The following is a 26,438-nucleotide window of genomic DNA, read 5'->3' on the forward strand; positions in this document are numbered from 1 at the left end:
TATTTCGCAGTATAGTGTTCCGTATCAGGTTGAAAAATATTATATCTTTCGCAGTGCCAAGATGCTTTCACATCTACTGCGATTTAAATGTTCCGCTTCGACAAAACGCCACCCAGCTTTTCTTTCCGAGATGATCGCAGTTGGACATTGAATTCGTGTGCTATCGCATGTGGGCATCCCACGGAACTTTCTCAGCAACCGAAAAATCATTAGCATTCCACGACTGCCTTGGACCCACCACCACACGGAAGAATAATGCAAAAACAAGAGTCACTTGGGCCATTGCAACTGCATTTCAAAGTTTTCAAGAATGGAATTTGAGTTATTACCCTGTGGCTGCACTTAATTTCCCGGACAAAAATGACCCTCTCGAACCTACATTCATAAAAAAGTTTAGAGGCGCCGACGAAGAAGTAATATCCTGTCTTTGAATAAGACAATTGAAATAGTCAAAACCCTCCATTGCCGTGCGCAGTCATCACCACTTCAAAGCCTTCTCAACACCCCACGCCAACGAAGGAGTCCTTCCAGATAAGGGCCGCCCTTCCCGCACCTCGGCGGATGGGCTGCCTCTTCAGCGGGCATGACATTTCGGGGAACGGTGGCAAATGCGCCTCTTCGGTGAAATCAAAGAAGTTGGAAGGAAGACCTTCTGTAAATTAAATATTTCGGCACGTCCTACGCTGATAAGTTCGGCCAAAAATGCCCCTGTGCCGTGAATGTGGAGATCGGGAATATGCTGCGGCTAACGCACTAGCTTCCCACCCCTGTGGCCCGGGTTCGATTCCTGGAAGTGGCAGTATTTATCGTCAATGGTATCACGATCCCTCCTCGGAGTGGAGGGCACTTGCTGCAAGTGGAGTCCTCCCTCCGTCGGATGGGACGTTGAACTGTGTGCGATCTATTGGCGCCTTTCGTTATTATATTAAGTAGGCTTATGCTTGATTTCTCTCCACCATTCCCTTAAAATCTTGTCCCTAACGAATGACCACCCTATCCCAAAGGCGCAAATGACCTCGGCTGTAGGTGGCCTCCCCCAATAACTAATGCTGCCGAGAACGGCAATCCTCCAATCCATCCCGCAATCGCACGCCTTGGGGAGGCGACAAACTCACCGTTGGAGTCGCTGCCGGCGAGGCCCCAAGGAACCGCCGACGACGACGAGGGCCCCCCGAGGGTCCCCGCGGCCGAGGCGTTGGACGAAGCTGCTGCCGTGCCGCCGCCGGCCCCGTTGTAGGAGGGTGGTGAGGCGGAGGGGCCGCCGGGGGCAGAGAGGGCCGCCGCCGCCGTCATAGAGGCCTCCGGGCGGTGGTTGCTCAGCGACGGAAGAATACCGGACGAGGGGGAGGAAGGGGCATTCGGGGGCTGCTGGGGGCCTCCCCCTGCGGCCCCCGGGGACCCGCAGGTGCTGTCCGAATGGCTGGCCGGACTGCAACTGGACGCGTTCCCGCTACCGCCTCCCGGCTGCTCCGACGGCCTGCCGAGGGATGCGTAAGAGAAGGGAGGCGGTCACAACCGAGAGGAGCGGGGGAAGGAGGGGAGACGCCGGCGAAGGCGATCCACTTCACCCCCCCGCCACTGCCCTCGGTCCCAACCACTATCATTCCGTGACACTACGGAAAAAACTAATCTAAAAAATGGGAAAAAATCAGAGAATTAGTAATCCTCAAATATATGGATTAGAAAACTCGGGAAGGACAGTTATTGAATCCACAATTGGCCACGACTGAGATTTCGCCGCGATGCGGCAAATCAGCCGATACTGCATGACGATCGGGATCTTGGTTGCGGTTGATCACGAGCGAATGGTCATCAAACAACTCGTGCATTTCCTAGAGAGAGTGAAAATTCGGCCAGCTAGATCGGCGAGGCGTGGTCCCTTCACGTCCTTCTTGCACCAAAGTGCATCCGTGAATAGATAAGCACGGGATCCGGTGGGAGTTTGGGCACCAACAGGAGACGGGGGGGACCATTGCCAATGTGGTGCCCTCTGGGGACAGCGCGGATGCTTCCCAGCAGGCGATGGACGACACGCTCTCTCTCCACCAATTCATCAAAATACAATAAATGCATGCGGCATTTCCCGCTATTTCACACAGCTGAGCAAAATACGATGCAGTCGAATGCAGTCGAATCTGATCAACGTACATTAGTAACACCGATGCATGCAGTGCCCTCTGGTCGCTCCAAATAACAAGATAATCTACATTGTACGAGTACATTATTTTTCGCATTCACGAAACTAAAAACTGAGTTTTACACGGTGGCGATATATTCCCGATAAACGGTAATGTTATTTTTTTACTTTTATTCCAGATTCACAAAATTCCAGCAAACCCCCCACCTTTTCCCCCTTAGGTGGATCAGCATGAAGGTTCGAGTGAAGCACCAGGCATCTTGGCATCGCAAGGAACTAAATGCTTCAAAGGTTCGAAGTCAATTACAGGGTAAATTTCGCAAGTTAGTCGGGCGGCAAGCATCTCTCCTTCGGATCAAAGGGGTCGGCGAGAAATCGAAGCGTAAAGGAATGACGCGAAGTGCACAGCGTGCATAGTCGTATTAGCGGGAGTCCCACAGGGCTCTCTGCTTAGCCCGCTCCTTTTCAACCTGTACGTCGACGACTTACCGACCACACCACTAACGACACTACACATACACGCAGAAGACACAGCCATAGCAGCCACCTAGAGAACATGCGACGACGCAAACGATTCGAATAAACTCGAACGAAAGCACACGCGTACACTTTGAACGCACAAGAAAAATTCATTCGCACATTCCTTCACACTTACACTGCCACTAAACCCCGAGAGCCAATGGGTGACCCTAGACTCTAAAAACTCACCTTCAGCGAGCATCTCAAGTTCTGCTCAAAGAAACCTATTGTTCCTAGGAATTTCCCTGGTTGCCTTACCTCCAAGTCTCCCTCTCACCTTTTCAATAACCCCTTCCGACGAGAATTCGCCTTTACAAAGGGATCATCCGTCCGACTTTCCTCTACGGCAGCTCAGGGTGCCTACCATTAACAAAACCATCTGGAAGTGGCTCGAAACACGTACTTCAAAATAAATCGATCAGGACCGGACTAACAAGAATGGCAGACGTTCAGAATCTCCCTTCTAACAAGGCCTAAATTAAAGTGCATGCAAAAAACTTCCGGCAAGTCAGACTTGCAAAAACAACGAAACCAAAACTCTAAGCTATACTTGACTCTACGAGAAAAACGCAAAAAACACAACCTACAAGTATAATTCTCCCATTGAGTCCTTCCTATGTCTTTTAATTGTAGTCTCCTTAGCAATGTTAAGCCAGTTCACGGAACTACAATTAAATAATTACAGTGATTCCAAAACCATAAATGACAGCATAACAATGTTATAACTGCACCAAAAGAGGGATTAAAAATAATAAATTAAAAAGGGACGAGGAAAAATCTACGAAGGGAAAAAAATGATTGAAAAAATTACAATAATAGAAAAAATAATGAAAAATATGATTAAAATAATATAAAAATAAACAAAAATATTCGGCCAAAAATTAATTCTAATAAGGAAAAAACAAAAAATGAACAAAATATCCAGAATCTTTCATACAATCTTATAGCGCTAGCTTCAGATATTTCTGTACAATATGGTTAATATGTATTATGCCTCTTGTTTAGCCTTAATCTTTTCAAATTTCACGCAAACAACACACACAAACTCCATATTTCCTTAAACCGTTGACGCCTAAAGCCGCGTGAAAATACCGAAAGGAGGTGGGGCTCCCCCACCGGAACGGTACACATTAGCCCCCGAAAGGGCAGCGTATATCACCAAGGCCCTCGGGGAGGACCCTCAGGGACTCCCACCTTCCGAGTGCCTCCTCGAACCCTGTAATGCAGGTAATTCAGATCTCCACAACGCCACCCTCCCCCTCTGACGCCACCACTACGACACCCATTATCATTCACCCTGGTGCTCGGGGATATCGTTAGGGTGCACACTCGAATTCAAAATGCAAGCGGCCGTACGCGGATACGCATCGATCAGGGCTCGGGGAAAAGTATTTGACCTCTGAACCAAATGGGACAGGAGGAAAGAGACGGCCGTTTTCAATGAAGAATTCAACAGGAGAGCGTCGAAGTGAGGTCGCCTGAAGACATGGCACGAATGCCGCGCGCGAATGATTCCACTCGCTGGAATGAAGAGCAAACGAACCGTACCCCGAGTTGGGCTCCGCCGTAAACGGGCTGACGGGACGACCGCGCCATTCGCACTAGGAAGTGGCATACATGCAAATCGGTGGGCAAGGGATTCTCACCACGCACCATTCACGGTCCAAACATTAGAAAGCACGCGAAAATAAAAGTGCTGGACACTGCCCCCCAAGTCACGAATCCCAAACATCCTCCTCCACGGCGCGGCGCCTGGCTCGTTCGCGGGGCGGACAGCAGCGCACAGCGACCGATACACTATTCCCTCTCCGTCGACTTACTGCTCCGGGGTCAGAGGGGCGTGGTCAGAGGTCGGCGTGCCCAGATCCGCGGGGGTCGAGACCCCTACCCGGCGGCCCCTCTCCTCTTCCTCCATGGTCCGCCTCCGGTTCGCGTTGGGAGGGAGCTTTGGGTCGCCGTCCGCGAGCGTGGTTCCCACGGCAACGACAACAAGATCAGCCAGCGACAACAACCTGTAACCTCCACCGGAGGCGCACAGACCGGCCGCGCCACAGATCGCGGTGCCGCGATCAGCTCTCAAGTCACGCCCGGTACGAAGTAACCAACTCCCCGGAGGAAGAGGTAGTCGCCGCCTGGGCCTCTTCCCCCAGGCCACCCCCTCCCCCGCCAGCTGTCTTGGTGGGGCAGCCATCGCACGTCTAGTTCAAATGGGGCGTCCGCCACCTCCGTCTGCCATCGCATTTGACGCCGCACCCCCTCCGCGGAGTGACCTCGACCCGCGGCACGAGATGACTGAGGAGTGTGGAACGATCAAAAGACGACCCTGATCCGATCTTTCCATCCCTTACTCAAACGCTTCACTATCACCTGAGGCATTTTCCCAGAGTCTCAATGCCCCTCGGTCATCCCTCCGCATTAGGCGTTCGCATCCAACCCCCCTATATCCTCTCGTTACCGTCCACAGCTCATTTACCTACTGGTATCTGCCCCGTAAATATCCATAGCGTGCCGAGGGAAGCGCCCGATCCGTCCTCCTCCTCGCCCCACCCCTTCCCCGGGGGCCGCCGCCTAAATGTCGTAAGTATCCACCGATCTTCGCACTGATTTCTTCGGCTCGCCTGTCGTTCAACGGTCCACGACCGTCTCCAACCCATCGTCTCTTCACGGCTGTTCATGGAAGGCGCCCGTTAGTATTTTCATCGCAACTTCTTTGAGAGTCGCAGATCTATTTGCCGTGAACTGATAACTCAACGCTTAATCACCTTCAAATGTCATCCGCGGTACGTGCACTTCCCGATGAGGCGGTAGATTTCGCTTCGTCAATCGCCCTCCTCCTAAAACACATCTGCCTTCCGCTTATTCTTCTCCTACATCCCTCACCATCATCATTCCCTATTCAACTACACCTTTTTGTATTTTTTAGTACCCTGCAAGCCACCACTAGCGTGTGTGGCAGGGGGGTGAACACACACTAATCTTGTCCCGAATATTTTCACCCCTACCGCGGTCGAACAATGTTATTATGATCCCCTATCGTTCGTTGAAAAAATGACACCTTAAATCTATCAGCTCTACATTTAATCTCGCTAATTTTATATACAGATGATCTCTCCCACTGTAGTAATTTGGGGGTAATGATACATTGTCAACATCACTGCTAAAGAGACATCCTACCAATTTATTCAAGAGATTTAATTTGTAATTTAGTCTTCGCTCCATGAGCGATTCTCAGCCTAGCACCTCTATTATTTTGGGGATACGCTATTAAGTTTATCATAACAACGTTTTACAAATTAAGCTCTAGTCTCTACGCTGAACGCGATCCAATTCGGCAATCAATCTGACTTCATAAGAATTCCATATAATAGCAGCATATTCTAAATGAGGCCTAACCAGTGAAAGTTAACATTTCTCTTTGAGAGTGTTCGCCTCTTTTAAAAACCAAAGTTATCAAACCGAAGGTCGGTTTGATAGGTTAGGTTGGAGCTCACTTACATAGTACTCTGCCCCACGGCGCGTTAAGTTCGGGCATCAGCAGAGCAATAAAGGGGCTAGATCCTTTTACTGTGCCACCTATGGTCTGGTAACCAAGAAATACCACAAAACTGAAGCTGAGGCCGCCCAGATCCTCCAGCCGGATTCAAACCCGTGCCCTATGGTTTGCATCCCAGCACTCCACCCCCTCAACTACGACGTTCCTTCTTGCCTCCTTAGGTATTCCATTTGAATAAAAAATTACTTGGTCACAAGGACTGAACATTCCGATGATATCCACGTGCTCTTTCAAGTACTTCATGACTCGGGAGGCATCCCCTTAGGCGCCCTCACTAAAGAATTCTTGGCCTAACCCACCCGTCAACAACAGCGCGCGAAGGCACCGGACACGTCTTGGCAATTTCTCCCATAACGAAGGAAAAGCCCGACACTCGTGAACGCCACCGCGAACTTCTCCTTTCCACCAATCGGGCATCGGTGTATGTCGTCCATTCGAAACCAGCGAGGGAATTCAAACGCTTGTGGTGGAAATCCCTCACCCCTCCCTGGGTCTCACTAACCTTTCTGTTCTTTTCTGTATGTGCTTTATATTTTTCCTACAGTATACCGGTATTGTATGCTTAATATTTGCAATAATGATGATAACTGGCCCGTGGTAATTAACAGTTCAGTAATGATCGCGCCTATTCGAAACCCAATTTTGTTCACTTCGTCTCTCGGCTTGAGCGCCAACCTGTGGACTCGCGCTACAAAATGACACGTACCGTGGCATTGCAATCAATCGCCCAGCCAAACTTCGTCTCCTAGATTAATAGCCCCTCCCCCCTTTGCTGGCAATTTTCCTCGCCTCGGGAACACCAGCCCGGCAGTGAGGTCATCATTCCTCTGAGCTGAAATATATTATGTGCACCTGTGCATTGAACACCATGCTTTAACTATGTTGTTTCAATATTGTCCTGTGGATTTATTTCATAGCACCCCCATGCCATCAATTTGCTCTTTCACGCATAATCAACTTTTACTTTAACAGATTCAGTGCACGTAATTTATTCGCCCGCTTTACTTTCGCGCTACTTTAACGCCAGCGCTCATCAATAAAGACGAAATTATCAAATAAATTTAAAATCAGTCAAAGAGCCCTAAGCAGAGGTCTGTGAAATCTCTCACTTCTTCCTGAAAATATCTAAATAAAGTTTTTGCTGTTATCATCGGTTCATCATTATTCCAATTAGACGAGTACACTGTATGATTTCTTTAAAGAAATTTGAAGAAGAGGCTTAGTGCAAAATGCCTTCTACTATAAATAGTGAGCTAGTCGAAAACACCTGCCGTACTATTTGCCACCCTACTTTGACTATTGCCAAACCAAATCCAAAGCGAAATTAGTGCTCCTTTGACTACTTCCTTGGAACCAGGTTCCACTGGAGGCATGGAGTGCATTTAGAAGTGTCCATATATGGGTTCAGTGGAATTTGATATGGAGTGTTTTCAATTAAATGTATTTATTTCCATTTATTTTATTATTATTATTTTTTTACTATTGCAATTATTACCTATTGCTAACACGAGGGTAAATTGAGGGGTTCCCCGCCTGACAATGAAAGACTGATTTTCAGTTTAAAAAAATTGTTCTATTTTTTAAAAAAATCTCCCTTCACTTCAACACACTTGGTCCAGCGTTCCTCCTACATCAGTATTCCTTCCCAGGAGTGAGAGTCTAGAAGGCTGTGAAAATAGCCATATGCGGCCCTCTCAACCTCTTCATTAGACGCGAAGCGCTTCCCAGAAACAAATTTCTTAAAGTTTGGGAACAGATGAGGGTGCTAAATCAGGAGAATATGGGGCATGCATGGCCGACCAAATGGTACCCCAAATCTCGTATTTTTCCCATCGCCAACGCACCTTTATGAGCAGGTGCTTTGTCCTGGTGAAAAATGATTTCATTCTTCCCCGAGCCAGGCCTCTTTTCGTGAATTTTGGCATCCAACTGGACAAGAAGGTTGGAGTGATATTCGTCTGTAATTATTCTGCCTTTTTCGCATTCCAAAACACACTGGCCATGATCTTTTCGGCAGATGCGATGCGATCGACGTCGCTTTCTTTGGTGCTGGACCACCTGCCGCTTCGACTGCTGTTTCGTTTCTTGGGTGTAGTGGTGGACCCATGTCTCATCCATGGTGCCGAACAAAATCGGTCGGTTCCCTCTTGAATCGGTCCAAATATTGCTCCGAAAATCGTTTGCGCATTTGCTTTTGATCGGCATTCAGCAAATGCGGCACCCACCTTGCGCAGAGCTTTTGCATCCATAATTCTTTGTGCAAGATGTTTCCCACCCTTTCTTTCAAGGACCTCATGGCCTTGGCTACCTCGTTCATCTATCGCCCAACACGATATCGCGCACCTTTTCGATGGCGTCCAGTGTGGTTGCGGTGTTTGGCGGTCCTTCTCATGAGTCATCTTCCAGGGATGTGCGACCACGTTTAAATTCCGCTGCCCACTCTTTAACAGTTGACATTGAATGAGCAATGGCCCCCGTACACTTTTGTCAACTTCGGATGAATTTCCTTAGCGGTTAATCAATCCAAATCGAAAAATGTTATGACCGCACAAAATTCAACTGTATCCATTTTAACGAAAAATAAGAAAAATGTTTACTGCAACAATACGTTTAAACAAACTACTCGAGAGAACAAGTTGAAACTTGTCTTACGAATTAATGACACGTGCATCCAGGCAGGAATCATAAATTTTCGCTGATAGAAACGCCATATCTGAACCTTACCCTCGTAATTAACTCTTGCGTTTCATTTAATTTCCAATGAAAGAACTATGCAACGATTTCATTAAGTGCAAATCATTCACCGTGACTGGGATTCGAACTTGGATCCCTAGATGTCCGGTTAAACAGAATTTATAAAGGGGCTTTAAAGGAACAAAGTGTAGTGAGGAAATACCGCGCATACAATGTCACAGGCATTCGTAGTCGTGCGCGTTGCGCCACAATCCACTTGGGGGTTGAAGCCAACCTTCTAAACACTACAGTGTATTATCTTTGAAACATTCGAGAGAACTGAGGGGCTGTGGCGCAAGGCGCGCCCACGACTACGAATACATGTGACATTGTATGGAAGAGATTTATTTCGTCATAACATCTAACTCCTATGGGGCCCATGGAAAAAATCGGTGTAGGAGGACATTTCGGTAGTCAACTGGCTACAGTATTCGGCCAGATATCAAAGGATCCAAGTTCGAATCCCGGTCACGGCGAATTATTCATACACTCAGATATTGTTACATTGTAATGTATATTACAGGATGACTCGTTACCGTTATAGGTAACTGTCGCAACATCTCCCGTTTTATCTTTGAATTTCTCATCAAAGAAAATTTAACAAAGTTACTAGTATCTTTTTAATGAACTATTACCACTCCAGTTCAAAGAACTGCCACCCTTCGGTCCCCCTCACCACAAATAGTAATTACAGGGTGACTGAGTACTAGGGTAATCGAATACTCATTAACTTATAGTCATGCCAAAGCTTTTTTTGGAACCAATTAGAACTTTCGTGGACTCAAACCTAGATTATAGTAACTCCAATAATTCCGCCATAATAATGTCATAACACTGAGTCAATAAACTATGCCTTTCCGCGTGAACACATTGACTCGACCGCTTCCGGGTGTTCGACACCCGAAAGACCGGGCGTCGTTAGCACAGGTGTGTGTCCGAGAGAAAAGCACTCTTCTTCGTCGGATTTCAACTTCACAGCTATTCCCTTAACAATGGAAAGTTTACCTGAATTTCCCACAACCCGTTAAAATATCCCCAAGCCCAGCATTGGAATTTACACTGGCACTGCTTTAGAACTGCAAGACTATATTACTAAGGTCAGCCTTTTTCAACTTCCGCAGGGCAGCTTCATCTAAATAGGCAGCCACTTCATTTGGTGTTTTTGGTACCCTAAAAGCCAACGCTGGGGTGTGTGGCAGGGGGTGAATACACACCAGACTAATCTTGTCCCGAACTGCCGTTAAACAATGTTGTTGATCCCCTATCGTTCGTGGAAAAAAATGACATCTTATTATCTGTTCAACACTTAATCTCTCTAATTTTATTGACATTCTCTCTCCTACCGTAGCACGATGGGGGTATAAATACATTTTCAACCGCTAAAGATACATCCTACAGTTTATGCAAGAGTTTCAATCTGTGATTTAGCCTTCGCCCCGTGAGTGATTCCCAGGTCAGCTGCTCTAATATTTTGGATACGCTATCAAGTTTATGATAACAAAGTTTTACAAATCTAGCTCCTTTACACTGCACGCGATCCGATTCGGCAATAAATCCAAACTCGTGAGGATCCCATTATATAATTGCAGCATATTCTAAATGAGGCCTAACCAGCAAAAGATAACATTTCTCTTTGACCTTTCCATCACATTTACACAGCACTCTTCCAATAAATCCTAATTTTTGTTAGTTTGTCCACACATTCCCCGTATGTGTTTCACCCAGGAGAGGTCGAGCGAGGGTCACGCCAAAATATTTAATCGATTCTACGCTTTCCATTTGCAGATAATGTAGGCGTTCGGGAGGAATTACCCCTTTTCCAAATATTTTGGTTTAATTCTAACAGCCAAGTGCCGAACGAGCCTCCTGTGGCATCTAGGTGATCCGCTGAAACTGCTTCATCCTCAAGATTACGGATATCTTTGTACACCACTGATTCGTCGGCAAATAAACGCTTATCACTATTTACTACGGAGTTAGTGTCGTTAACGTAAAGAGGGAATACAGGAGGTCCGATACACTACCCTGGGGAACACCCGGAAGGTTCGTTTGTCCTTGGGCTTGGTAGCTGTGGTTTCCATCATTACCATTTAAATATTAATTCTTCTGCGAACGGGCGACAAAAGCACGTCTCACGAGTGCCAATCTTTCGAACGCTGGACTAATAACTTTTCTCCACATTTCCAACATCCACGCAGAATAATTTTACATCGACAAACTACAAATGAGACGGTGCTAAGTGCTCGTCTCGACGTGGGAGCGCTACTCCGAGGCATCCAGCCATCAACGTTATTCCGCACTCTTGTCGACATCTATGTATATTGTTGTCGGACATCGATATTGATGCCGATATCGCAATAAAAGTCGACAGGAGATGAACATCGACCAAAGCATTGCTATCCGATTTTCACATCGACATCGCAGTCGCTATCACCAGAACAAAATATGATCGAGATGGAATCGACTTCTGATTATTTCGTTCGATGTACCTCATTCCTCCTCCTAATGGGTCCTTTCGGGTGGGGGCCCTCCTAGCCCCTTTGGACCCCCTCCCCATCTCCTGAGGGCACGTCGCCGCCGTCTTGCGAACCCCCTCACCCTCATATCATGCCGAGGAGGTTGTAACATTAATTATCGTCCGAAGGGGGTCCCTTCCCCCATCTGGGAAGCGGCCAAAAGGGGGGGGGGCGAGAAGAGGGGGAGATTAATGGGTGACGAAAGCAGTCGTAAAGAGATACCCTCTCGCAGCTTTGGGGAGCAGGGAGGTGGCGGTGGTGGTGTGGGGGGTAAATCCACCCCGCCCCCATTAATCATCAAGGCCCGAGCCCCCGCCTTATTAGCGCCCCATTACGACACCCCCGGGGGTGGGCTGCCGCACTCGTCGGCTTTCGCGGTGCGGCGGGTATGGAGCCGTCAACCCCCGGCCGTTTGGGCGAGAGAGAGAGAGAGGGGGGGGGGGAGGCGCTGGCGATACGCACGCTCTGCCAACTTCCTCAAGCAGACAGCGCATCACTGCGCGACACCCATCCACGCAGGACGCCCCGGAGGGTGCGCCCCGCACCGCGGATTGACCACCCGCCGCCTCCCGGCCCTCTTATCCGTTAAGTTCAGAACGGAAAGATTTAAGATGTCGTTTTCCCCACGAACTATAAGGGATCAAAATAAAACAACGTTTGTCCGACTGCCCTATGAGGGAAAGGTGTTTCGGGTGAAAGGGTAGTCTGGTGTGTAAATACCCCCCTGCCCTCAAATACCCTCGCGGTGGCTCGCAGGTTACTAAATAAATAAATATTTTAAAATATATAAAAGATACATTGGTGACACTCTTCGCAATGTCACTTTATTCAATTAATACAAATGTCGCCGAAAATGATTGTTGTATTTCTACAACATCGTTGACGACGTGACGGCAGCCGCATCATTCCCCGAGGAATGCCCCGATCCATTTCGCGGCTGCCGCCGGGGGCACCACTCGGGGTTACGTTCCGCCGGGACTGTGGCCACCGGTCGCCCTCGCTCAGCCCGCACTGCCCACGCATTTTGCGCGTTAGAGTTCCCATTTTCAAAAACTTACAGAGCAAAAGTTGAGATAATTCGGTGTAGTGCGTGTGTAGCAGGAATAGAGACAATTTCAAAGTAAAGTGGATCTGGAACTTCAGTCACTTCTCTAAGAGAAGAAGATAGGGGTTTACAGCATTAAATTCCCACAAAACACACTCCAAGTATGGCGTCCTAATGCCCCCAGCCGTGCGCCCTTTGGCCAGGTGGGGTGTACACAAATGTACGTGCATTAAGTCCGTTGTAACTCGCGAACTGTCCGTCCGGAATGGGTAGAATACTGACAGGTAATAAGTGTCTGAATTGAATGTGAGCCTGCCCTCTTTTAATGATTTGTATTTGCCCTCTTTGTGTAGGCATAGCGATGATAGCTGCTAACCATCTAATACTAGTAATATGCGTAGGCATGTTGCATGGTTGGTGTCCGGTCGCCCCCTTTCCACGCGGTTTCAAGGGGATCGCGGGGAGCCAGGTGCATGAGGAAATGGAGAAAATATATGTAGAATGGCTGGTTGACATACCACCCCCTGCTATACGTTCTTGCGACGGTTTGCGGGGTATTGTGTAGATGTAAACGTTATCACCACCGCTGCCATTGTTGAGAGAATACAAATCATACGAAGAAATCCTGATTACATTCCACGTTCCTCCCTACTTACTCGTAACTGCAGTGCAGCCGCATGCATTTCCCCTTTTCCCAAACCCAAATTAATTTTCTTCTGGGCCTGCGGTTTGCCACCCCTTAATGACTCTTGAGGCACTACCTTTGCTGCATTACATATCGGACCTAAGGTTCCGTAGCCCACCCAAACTGACACTTTGTTCTCCTTCTGCGTAGAACAAAAATATTTATTTAATTAAGTTTTCCATTCAGAATGCTACCTCTAAAATGCATTTAAGTTATGAAGAGTGTTTCACTTTATTTAGCATTAACCAGATAGACGCCTTTCTGGCCTTTACATCCCATTCTTTAACATGGAAATGACAACAATTTCATGCAGTAATAGTAGCTTTTATGGGAGGCGACCGACAGCTGAGATCATTAGCACCATTAGGTATGGTTGGGAAAGGAAGGGTCGAGAGAACACCGGCGTCGGTATTAGCCTACTCTTAACGAAAGGTGCCTCGGGGTCCACAGCTCAACGTCCCATCCGACGGACGTCGTACTCACTCGAAGTGCTCTCCACAAAGCACCTCAAGTAGGGATCGGGATATCACTAAAAATATCTGTCGTCTCCAGGATTTGAACCCGAGCCTTCCCGGTGGGTAGCCTACACGTTAGCCACCGCACCATCCGGATCCCCTTACTCTTGATCTAAAGGGAAGCCTTCGTATTTCTGCGAACAGCAGCTGATGATGGCCGTCGTAACATGCATAGAATCCTGTCAATCTACTAGCCTCGTCTAAATATATTCCATACGAAATGTCACGGTGAAAGCACCCTGTCAATATTTGGAGAATGATCACGGCTGTCATAAATCAAAGCACCTCAAGTGGGGACAACATTAAAAAATATTTATTGTCTTCAAGATTTGAAGCCGGGCACTCTCGGTGGGAAGCCTGTACGTTAACCACCCCACCATCCGATCCCCAACAAATTCCACGAGTCTGACATTTCTCCATATCCTCGCACTGATCTTTCTATTAGTCCCATTTGTTTCTCGCCAAAGATGTAACTTCCCGAACATTCTTCTCCCGAGGGAGCATCGCGCGGTTCGGGAAGGGGGCAAGCGGAACCCCCGCCGGAGGGGACCAGGGGCACGCGACGAGACGCAAATCCGACGTCCTCAACGACGTTTCAACCTCTCCTCCTCCCAACCTCCCCGATTCTCGTCGAGTGTGCAATTCGTGATTCATCGAGATTACGACCTCGACATTGCCTTTCACAATCGAATCACAATCATTTCGATTTCTTCCGGACTAGGACACCACGACGCCATGACGGGAATTCAACTGCGACAATGACGCGGAAGAAGATTCAAGTTTTATTTTGACCACCGACAATGCAACGCCATTCTATTTTGAACTGTTTCTGGACTCGCCCATGGTTAACGCTCCCGAAACGCCATTTCCGAAGGTGAGAAAGACTTTTTAAGGTTTGAATAACTGCACGCGCGCTCCCCTGCATCCATCACGTCCCGTCCCGTCGCCGAGAGGGCACTCGTGGCCGACCGCCAATCACATTCCTGGGAAATGAGGCAAACCCCCGCCCCAGCGCACGCCCGCTTTGAAGTCCCGCGGTGACGAATTCGCCACCCCCCCCTTCCCCATCTCTCTCCCAACTGGCAACGGCACCCAGGGGCCGCATTCTCATCTATTCATTTGGTCTCCAGCACTCCAGGGAAACAAACGTAAAAAATCTCTCGATTGAAATAGTAAAACTAACATAATTTGGTCAGACTGCACGCATTCCAAATTAATGCCTGAATGCAGAAATGCAAATTCGCAAATCTAATTGTTACTCATCAACTCTTTCCCGGAAAAATATCGGGTTCTTCGTGGAGTCTGTGCAGTGTGTCTGCAGAAATTTACAAACGCCCTGAAACGATCTTTATTTTGGAATGAACGAAAACCACTCTAGCAATAAAAGCACCGATTAGAATACTTAGAAATAATGCTTTCGGAGAATAAGGAATGCAGGGAAGAGATGTAGCTGAACCGACTATCGCCATTTAATAGTTTAGATGAACAATAGTAATCGGAATCTTTGATATCAAGCAAAGAAGCTGCAGGATCCTTAATTATTCTTTATGAAATGCCAGGTCCCTGAATTATGTACCATATTGGTAATATAGATTCACGACGCTGGCGTACATCAAGCGGACACTCGACGGGGGAGGGAGCCTCGCATTTAGGACATCCAGGATTTACAGGATTTTAATTCCATTCACGCAACTTAATTTTTCGATAACTTCTAAAAAAAATATACTCTATTGCCATTTGTCGATTGCGCCCGACAGAATATATTACTTCGGCAAGTGACCGTCCGAATCCGAGTGGCGCGCGGCAAACTAAGGCTGTAATTCCAATCGCCAAGGATTGAGTACCAGTTCCAGTCCGCCAGGTAAATTGGCAAGAACATCGCCATCCTATCGCAAACTCACCTCCTAAATAATTCTGATCATATGAAATACATCGAATCGACGCGGAGTTACTCCGGAATCAAGAAATCGAACCCACTTACTGTAACGAGTGTATCGACTATTTGCTGCGCGTGACCACTTTGAAAACACTATCCCGAATTTTTCTTTTCGGAACGTGAAAATGTAACCACCTTAATTGAACATATATATTATATGTCGCGTTGGACTACTGACCGGAGGGCCCAGGCTCGATTCCCGGGCAAGCCTCTCTTGGCACCTGCTGCTCCACCCAAGCTATGTGATTTAAGGTACCAGATCTTCCTGGGAAACCATAACCGGCATAGGGAAAGGAACTGGCCGCCCCACCCTGATGTGTGAATTTCACACGCCGTATAGGGCTTAGTACTGGGTGAACTCTACCAAACCGACCTTTGGGTTGATTACTTTGAATTCACCCGACCTAAGGTTTTCGAATTTCTTCTCGCTGGAGGCATCTTTTCAATTGCTAGGTTTCATGGTCACTTACTAAAAAGCCAAATTCATTACTGAGAATAGATATCATATGAATAAATGATTAGATTGATTCATATAAATGCAAATATGCTTGATAGATTATATTTGTAACTTATCATTGTGTTGACAGCTTTCGAAGACCTGTACACAAGCATGTCTGGTAATTAACATTAAGTTTATTGAAGAATTTACATTGAGTTTATTGAAGAATTAGCATTATGTAAATTGCCATCTGAATGGTGGGCCTACTTCATTTTTTTCCAAAAGATGACCAGCGATTCCTGACCTTATTTATCTGGATAGAAATATTTTGAGCAGTGCTGCATTCTGCAAGAATTTTTGTGCATGACGTCATTGATTACTCAACGGGGTATGACATGCTTTGGAACATTTCAACCTATGTTACTTAGTTTCTGGTTTTGGACGTGAATTTGATTTCCTAAAACCCGTAAAAATTATTTTTTATCGAAAACTAACATACCCGTCCGTATCAAATAAATTTCATATAGCATCCCTATTCATTTCTTCACTGCCACGACGAAATTAAAAAGAGTGCGTACATTACACAGATGCCGACATTGCGACAAAAATGTCGATTTATCAATACAATTGTATCAAATTGTTAATAAATAATGTAACTTACGCGTTTTTACGAAAATTGGTATAGCTCCAGGGAAAGCATTGCAACCATATTAATAATAATAATAAATAAACCGTATCAGAAAACATGTCACTGTCGCCGAATACATTTTGAATTTTTCTGCTATTTTTATTTTGTCTTAAAATGACTAAATTCTTTAAATTAGGACTTACTAAAGTACATATATATTTTGGATTATTATTTAAAAGTACCATATGCAACTTGGCGTTAAATGCACGAAGAAAACGTTTGACATGCAATAAAATGAAAGTAGGTACACATTTTGTAACTCACCCACTGTATAATACCAGTTTGATAGAAATATTTTTTGAATGTTTGCACATATTTATCCCTAGACGAAACGAGAATTATCATAATGAACCTAGGGTTAGAATAAGACGTGTGAGCTATTAGCTGTGAATGCAAACTTAGGTTGATATACCTATAGCCAATAAAATGAAGTTGGAAGGCTCCTAACCTAGCTTTTAGTCTAGTTGGAAGGCTCCTAACCTAGCTTTTAGTCTAGTTGGAAGGCTCCTAACCTAGCTTTTTGTCTAGTTGGAAGGCTCCTAACCTAGCTTTTAGTCTAGTTGGAAGGCTCCTAACCTAGCTTTTAGTCTAGTTGGTAGGCTCCTAACCTAGGGTTGCTGGAATTGGTTGAATGATTTTCCGACGCACCGTGGAAAATGCTTGTAAACAAACTTGCAACATTTGGTTACATTCAGAAGTTTAGAGGGCATCATTTTCGCAGAAGAGAAACAAGAAGGGAGAGCAGTGGCAGGGGGGCCGCGGGTGAAGGCTGTTCCGTAGGGCGCACAAGAGACGACTTCCAATCGTCTGATCCCTCTCCCCTTGCTTACGACAATCTTAGACTCGGCTGCGAGAAAACCATCGAAAGCCGGGGAGGTGTTCGGTTACAATCAGGTGCTGCATGAGAACAGCAGGGGAGGAGAGATTCCAACCCTATGACGCAAGGGGACGATGGATGAGGGGCGGTGCTTCGGACATGCACTAGCGCACCTATGCTGCGAGACGCGGTACTACGTCAACCACAGCATTCAGAGCAATGGCTGTGAAGACCACTGGGCGGGCGTTAATACGCACTAATAATTGATCAACGTTTGGATGGATGACTCTTTACATGAATCAGGACTTGGTCTTAGCCATTGCTCGGCAACTACTACGGATTATCAAGCTACAAAATGATGGGCACTATTAATTTAACACGAAGATTATTTTTTCCCAAATTTTGAAATAATGTTTCAGTAGAATTGCCGAAACTCACCCTTATCATATATACAGATTATTAAATTTCACGATTACATAGCGGCAAGTAATTACACTTATTTCAGGATTTTTTTACCCCATGAAAATATATGTAGACGGGTCCCTGAACTAAGTAAAAAGCTAGCAGCTATAGTCAGCGACGCACGGCCTTATAGGCACTCCATGCCCTCGGCTCTACTCCAAAAATCATCACGAATTTCTTTAAATCAAAATTGTTTATTGAAATATTGAGACCACCTAAAATGCTACTTCCTACTAGCGTCAAATTGACGATGAACTCTGCACCTGAAGTGGAATACAAGGCACGACAATTGCTTTTTTTAAAATTCCATCCATTCAGATGAAAATTTCACCTTGGAATGGGAATTAGACTGTGACTTATATTTATAGTATTCGACCATGCATCAAAACAACAGTACCATTGAATTCAGCATCTACCGGAAATTCTCTCGCTCCGGCAACACCAGCATTCCCTAAACCCCACCCTTTCCAGAGGACATGCAATCTCCCACTCGTTGATTCGAATCCAGGGAATCACTTCCTTGACTTGACGCGATCGGCAGCCAACACGTATATTCCAAGTAAATTTACTAAACATGCCCGGAAGCCAGATGGCAAATAGCGCCGTATCTAGAAATAATATTTAAGAAGTCGCTGATTTATCACAAGGTTCCCAGAGATTGGAAAACAGCCAACGCAACTCCAATATTTAAAAACGGAGACAAGGAGGAACCGAGAATATACAAACTCATTTCCCTCACATACATTCCGTGCGAGGTTATGGAACAGATAGTTACCGGTTCGATCGTGAGACACCTCGGGATAGTCAGAAGTTATTAATGAAAAATCAAAACGGTTTCCGAAAGGGTAGATATCCTGCGAGACACAACTTTCGCTTTTTGTTCATGATATTCTTATTTCGGGAGAGAGCAATGTTCCAGTGGACTTGATTTTTCTAGATTTTAAGAAAGCCTTCGACAGAGTACCTCATAGTTAACTACTCGCAAAAGAAGCATATGGCATAGATAAAAATATCCGGGGGGTGATATAACGTCTTTTTGAATGGTCGGGTACAAAGAGTAGAGATAGATGGAGTTACCCGAGATATTTCGGAGGAAATATTCCAGTGGACACCGTTCGAGTATAATTTGAAAAAGCTTTAGATTTATTCCATTTTTCTATTCTCTATTTATAGGCATGGCAAGGCCGTGTACACGGAGATCATTACACACCAGGCATGACACATCAAAAATAAAGTTTCTCCTAACTTTCGTTCACTACATACATTTGTGGAATAATTAAAAACATAATATCATGACAACTACCGGACGAACGGTATATTAGTGAGATGCACTTTTACGAATATGAAAGGAGCTGTAGGTTACAAGAAGTACAATTAATAAGCTTTATTAAGCTACAAGTACGAAGCTACAAAATTTTCTTTCATAAATAATGGCACGCAGGAACCCTCGCCGGAACTTCCGAGAGGTGGAGCAAGTGCAGCTCTCCCCCTGGCGGTCACTTAAACAACGAAATACCATCCACAAAGATCACCCACGCAGGAAATTACGTTATTCATTTCGGTGATTAACCGATACCGGAATTGCCGGAATACCTCCCGTCCGCTTCTTGTGGACGGGGGGGAGAGAGACGATGGAAAGAGATAGCGGGGGGTGGGGGTTGAACACGAGAGGGGGAGGGCCACGTGTCGGCACAGGCCCCCCATCTCCAATTTCAACGGGTTAAACGGGCGGAAAAAATGGCGTCTGGCTACGGAATGAGGGGATCTGTGAAACGAGCATAAAAAACAATACGTGGCTGCATGCGCCGGGGGAGGGGAGAAGAGGAGGGGGTGGGAGGGGAGGAGGGGTCAACCGCGGCAGCAGTCTACCCAAGGGAAGAGATGGGGGTCGAAAACCACCCCGCCCCCGCCGACTGCTGCGCGCGTGCGCCTGGGGGCCGCAATGACACCCGATTTCGATTGCTTACGTAGTAATTCGATTTTCTCGCTCCAAACTGGCGCTCTAGTCTGACACACGCACCCCCCCCCCCCAGCCCCTGGTTTCATCATCCCCTGCTGTCGAGGCGTGCGAGGAAGAACACAGCGCTGTCCTTTGCCCTCTCGTGAATTTTATAAAACAAAGAAGAGATGAAATAAGGATATGCTGCGGGGGAAATGCGATCGAAAACTCCTCGCAATCAAGTCGTTCAAGCGCAGTGCCGGCGGCCGCCTTCGGAATATGTACGCACAGGGGCCGGCTCCATCCCGCACGAGTCCACTCCATCGCGCACTTTCGCTTTGCCTATGCTCCGGTCGGTCCTCCGTTGCTCGGGGACCGGCAAAAGCCCACACCTTTCCACCATCGTGGCTAGAGAAGCATTACGACAATGAAGTTCCCAAAACCAACACTCCTGTTTTCCAAACAGAATTAAATCTTTTTACAACGACAACAATTTTATTTCAAAACGGTACTTTTGGGAGGGGTGTGATTTAATTTCCGTCGACACTTGTCGAAATCCGGCGGGGCGTCGCTCAGTCTACAAGAAGATCGATAAAAATTAAAGCCAACAGGCGGATGAACTTACCATATTTGGGGATGGTTGCCGATGGCGTCAAAAACGGTTTTTATTACACACGTATTTATTCTTGATCACGAAGGAAGGCAGTGCGCAAAAGGGCAGATGGCCGACAAATTCAATTTACCACCCCGATTAGCAAGTAACAAAATATTTGTTTCATTACAATGAATGCATTGCAACACCAGTCAATGGCGAAATACAAGTCTTTCAAGGCAGTGTTCTTTTTAGGTACAAATAAGTAACAATTTAACGGATGTATTAACATATAACCTGCAAGCCACCGCTAGGGTGTGTGGCAGGGGTGATTACACACCTGACTAATGTTTACCCGAACATGGCCCAGCCGCATTTGGGCAATGTTATTATGATCCCCATTCGTTCGTGGAAAAAATGACATCTTAAATCTATCTGTTCTACACTTAATCTCTTTAATTTTACAAGCGTGATCTCTCGTACTGTAGTACGATGGGGGTAATAATACATTTTCAACATCAGTGCTAAGGAGACCTTCCGATTTATGCAAGTGCTTCAATCTGTAAATTAACCTTCGCTCCGTGAGTGATTCCCAACCTAGCCGCTCTAATATTTTGGATACGCTACTAAGTTTATCATAACAACCGGTTACAAATCTAGCTCCTCTACGCTGCACTCGACCCGAATTGGACATCTTTCCATTTACGGAATTGGTGCTCAATAAGTGTGTGTTCCCGAGGCCCTCTTCGGAGTTAGATATCGGGACTGGGTTTGGGCTTCGCAATGTTTCAATGCAACTACCTCGTGGGAGGGAGGGGTGTCACGCCACCCCAGGGGGAGCAGTTCGGGGGGGAAGGGGGGGCCCTGGGTGCGGAGAGTGCATTTCGCAAGGACAACAAAGGACGCCTCCCCTCGTGTGCCTCCATCGAGCGACACTCGGAACCAACCGCGGTATACGCGTCGCATCCGTGCCTTACGGCGACTTCTACACGCGGGGTTTTTCTTCAAAGCACCAATTGTGCCGTTGTGGATTCCGTGAGGAACGTAACGTGTCCCAGGCGAATGCAAATGACCCAAATAGTGCTAACTAACGAACTCAACAAACTTTCCGAGTCCGCTCTCGCAGGCGACGCGAGATCAAACCGCCAGAGGCGATCCGCGCGAAATTATTATTATCATTATATAATTCTCGTTGCAATTAGGCAATTGTCCTTGTGGCAACGGTCAAGTCTGGTCAACGGTCACTATTACAATGCATATACATACATTCACAAGAAGAACAGATATGAGACAAAATGCTATTATATACAATGACACTTTTAAGATTACCAACCCCTTCTTTAGCATCACAAATGGGCTTGGTTCACGACATACCTACAACGCTCCGTCCATCGCCGCACTCCGTCCATAATGACACAAACTTCAATTTCATAGACCGTTCAAAATCACGAACCGTTAACAAATCGTTCACTTTGCAATATAACTTCTCACGCCGTCCACATCACGCGCAAAACTATAATTTTAATATGTACGATAATATAGTAATCAATAACCAATAAATTTCTTCACCCAGTGGCTGCTTTACACTTATTCTTAAAACACCTAAAATTGGATGGAAAGGGCTCAAACAAACCTCCAGGCGGGCAGTTTCATTCAACAATAGTTCGGTTTAAAAAAGGGTAATTTTCCTTATTTGGTTTTTCTTCTTATTTTCACTTTAAAACTGTTGTCGTTTGTTCCCTTAAAGTTTTGTTTTTGTATCGTTTTCGATTAATCTATCCGCGCTGAGTCATTTTTAACAATTCTATGCATCGCGCCTAACTTCCTCCTTTTGCTTTTATTTTTCAAACTCTCCCATTTCAGTACATCCAACATTTCCGTGACACTATCTGTTCTTTTTGAGTCGTTGAAATTGAGTCATTGCGATCGCTCGAACATGATTGGGGGGTGGCTCAACGGCCTCGTGCGTGTGGCCTGGGGGGTGGGGGGAGGGGTGGGTGGGGGAGGACGATCCCCCGCCATCCCTGGCCGGGCTGCGCCGAAGAGGACATGTTCCAGAACTGTGCATTTGACGCGCGCTATCGGGGAGCTTGGAGGGCGATATCAGAACGGTGGAGGCGAGCGTCACGAGAAGCAGACCTCAGTCGGGGAGGCTGATTCGGGAAAGGCCCACCGATCCCCCCCCATCGCCCCATTGCATTTTGACGGAATCCAGTAAACACGCAATGTGTTGAACGCGGTGTTGGATATTACGACCGCGAAAACTGCAAAAGGAGGATAACGGTGGAAAATACAAAACATTAATGTCAACCGGAAATAAAAAAATATTTATTTATTTATGTTCCCCGCAAGCCTCCGCTAGGGTGTGTGGCAGGGGGTGAATACACAACAGACCAATTTTACCCGAACAAGACCCTACGGCGGTCGAACAATGATTTATTCTGATTCCCCTATCGTTCGTGGAATAAATGACATCTTAACTCAATCTGCTCCACACTTAATCTCTCTGATTTTATTGACATGACCTCTCCTACCGCAGTGCGATGGGGGTAATAACACAATCACTGCTAAAGAGACTCTCTTCTAATTTATGAAAGAGCTTCAATCTGTAATTTAACCTTCGCTCCGGGAATGATTCCCGGGCTAGCTGATCTAATATTTTGAATGTACCTTTTTTGCGGATGCATTTACGTCCCTTCCGTCCATTCGTGACCTGTGATTGCACATATCAACTTCCGCCGACACTCGTTAATGTCGACTCAAAATATTTTCCACATCGAAAAAGCACTCAGATTCAATGTCTATTCAACGATCTATTTAAAAATATTCCTTGCCGTTTCGAACGCAAATCAGCATTGCCCCTCCAGGCGCCTCCCCCGGCCCCCTTCCCATGGCGACGGCCCAAGGACAATCGCGCAGAGAATACGACGAACACTGCGAACTCAAAATGACTGCTCCCGCTTCGAATGTCTCGCGGAGATGCTACACTACACGGCGGTGAGGATTAGAAACATAATATTGTCGGCTTCAACACCGCACTTGTTGTCCATTCTGTCGAAATTGGTTTGCGTGAAAAAAAGGCGGTGTGCAGGGAACGTTATAAGTTTTAAATGTTTACAATTGAATCAATCAATTGGGTCATAAGTTGCGCGAGAGGAATACCACAACTTGAGGCGCATGCGAAAATTACTCCGTTTCCGTGGATGCGTACGTTGTTCACGCAACCGATCAGAAGAGGGACCAGAAAATACAGGCACTGACGCGACGACGATCAGCAACTGCGCGCGTGTCGGAGGCAAATGAATGACCTACATGCACCGAACGGGCGATCCCTACGAGGTCTGAATCACGAATTTTGAATTTTCGCATTTGACTTTCGTTTTTTTTGCGGCGTTATGTTGGTACTTATGTCTCTCACTTATGCCGAAAAGTTCGGCCATTTTGAATGTTCGGTTAATTGTTGACAGCTGTTTTGCTTGCACGTGTTTTGGCTTGTCTTCGATTTGGCCTGCTCCAAAAAATGGATAAAAGAATCTGTATCAAAGTTTATGTGAAAAACGAAATTAAGTGCGCGGACACATTCCGAATGTTAACTGTTGCATAAGGAGAATCTACCTTGGACTGAAGCAACGCTTATTGGCAGTACAAAATGTTCTCAGAGGGCTGAGAAGATGTGAACGACGAAGAGCGTGCCGGACGCCCGAGCACAACAACAGACGAAAAAATTGATTAAGTGAAGAAATTAGTATTGGCCAATCGTCGAATCGCCATTAGAGAAGTTCCTGAGGACCTAAGCATGTCGATTGGCTCGTGCAATTCGATTTTTACAGTGATTTGGGCATGACACGGGTCGCCGCGAAATTCGTACCTCAATTCGTCCTCAATTTCGACTAAAAACAGCAACGCTATGAAAACATTGCTAATGAGGTGTTGGACTCCGTCGGCGACGACCCAAATTCGCTCCAGAGGGTCATAACTGGTGACGAATCATGGGTTTATGGTTATGACGTGGAAACTAAAGCTCAATCATCTCAAAGGAAGCTGTACCACGAGTCAAATCCGAAAAAAGCGCGCCAAGTTTGGTAGAATGTGTAAGTTTTGCTTACAGTTTTCTTCGATTGCAGGGGCGTGGCGCATCCTGCCACGAGGTAGAACGGTAAATAAGGAATATTACCTGCAGGTTATTTGCAAATTGCGCGAAGCAACCCGCCACAAACAGCCAGATTTGTGGAAGAACAAAAATTGGCTTTTGCACCATAACAACGCCCCTGCTCACACATCGTTTCTTGTGCGCGAATTTTCGGCCAAAAACAACACACCAATGATGCCGCAGCCACCGTATTCCCCAGACCTGGACCCCAGTGACTTTTCTTGTTCCCAAAACTTAACGAGGCCCATGAAAGGACGACGCTACGCTACGATTGAATTAAAGACTGCATCGAAGAAGGAGCTGAACAAGATCACAAAAAATAATTTTTCAAGTGCTTCGAGGATTGGAAAAAACGTTGGCCCAAGTGTATAATATCTAATGGGAATTACTTTGAAGGGGAAAAAATAGATATTCATGAATAAATAAATAACTTTTGAAAAACCACAAAAGTGGCGATAGTTTTTGAACAGACCTCGTTTGGCCTTGGTGATCCCACGGATCCCGCATGATGCCGTGTTTTGACGCCGACGAGAAGGCACACACCGTACAGTTTCGACGAGCATCAACCCTAGGGCACCGTGGTGCGTTCCGACAGACCCTCGGACGTCCCGATGGCGACAGTTGCCCGATCGCACTTTCAATCGAATGACGATGACGTCATTATCGTTTCCTCAGATCCAAAAGAGGTTCGAGTAATCGCGTGCACCACCAGGAGGGCGGGAGGAGCAGGAGGAAGCGCCTGCAAGGAGACGGGGGGGGGGCGTGACCACTCGAGGGGTGCCGGCAATCCCGAGCATCCACGCGGCTTGGGAGTGAATGGGAGACATGTCGGGGCGGAGCGGAAGGTCCACTTACCTTATTCTGTCTGAGGCGGTTTCGGTGTCGGCAGGATCCGCCCTCGGCCGTTTCACCTGCGGAGGATAAAGAGAATGAACCATGTTACATACTGACATGACAGCAAATGCATTAATTTAGTACCACACATGCAACGACCGAGGCCCAACGACCATTCCCTTCGCATCTTCCTTCAGTGACACACTCGCCTCGCCGCACAACTCGGCAAGTCACCGCATCACGTCCGACAGAGATGCGTCTTGGCCCCCGGGGGCGCGGCGTCGGTAGAGAAAGGGGGCCCCCGCACAACCGAGCCGACGAGCCCCTGACGCATGTCCCTCGGGCCACGGAACCAAAGCCTCCGATGCGTTGCCTTTGCTCGGACCACGCCCACACCGACGGCCCCCGGGGGGCACGGCGGCGGGAGGAAGCTGCCGATGGCTCACGGTAGAGGGCGGCAGTGGTCCGCGGAGGCGCCATCTCGGAGGTGCCCAGTTGATACTTTGTTTCCTTGTCGACTTGCTCTCGGAGAACGTCCAAAGGAGATTTTCGTGTTTAGATTTAAATGTTTTTTTTTCGCATACGACCGCATTAACACTCCAAGATACGAGTGTCATATCCTATCTCCTCGTATCATCAAATGGTCGGCGATTACAATAGTTCGGATACACGCATGAGGCTCGGAGAGAATGACAGTACCTCATCCTTACAAGTACTTGCCTCTACATCTAAAATGCTAAGCCTACTTGAAGGCCCAACACACTGATCGCAACGTCATAGTCGGTGGAGATTTCAACGTCCCATCTATTGACTGGAGTACATATAGTTTTAAAACGGGCGGTAAAGACAAAGATATCTGCGAATCGCTATTGAATTAT

General features: G+C 46.8%; 1 protein-coding gene across 1 annotated transcript in view; it reads right to left on the reverse strand.

The window, feature by feature from the left end:
• The window catches only part of eya (eya transcriptional coactivator and phosphatase 2), a 295,670-nt gene that overhangs the window by 40,889 nt on the left and 228,343 nt on the right, over window positions 1-26,438 (reverse strand). The window contains exons 4-5 of the mRNA XM_071592607.1: window positions 25,582-25,637; window positions 1,116-1,477 (exon numbers count right to left, since the gene is read on the reverse strand). Coding sequence (XP_071448708.1) covers window positions 1,116-1,477; window positions 25,582-25,637 — 418 coding nt within the window. The remainder of the gene's footprint in view (window positions 1-1,115; window positions 1,478-25,581; window positions 25,638-26,438) is intronic.

This window comes from Hetaerina americana, unplaced genomic scaffold (genome assembly GCF_022747635.1).
Source record: "Hetaerina americana unplaced genomic scaffold, ioHetAmer1.1.p SCAF_5, whole genome shotgun sequence".
Taxonomy (NCBI): Eukaryota; Metazoa; Arthropoda; class Insecta; order Odonata; family Calopterygidae; genus Hetaerina; species Hetaerina americana.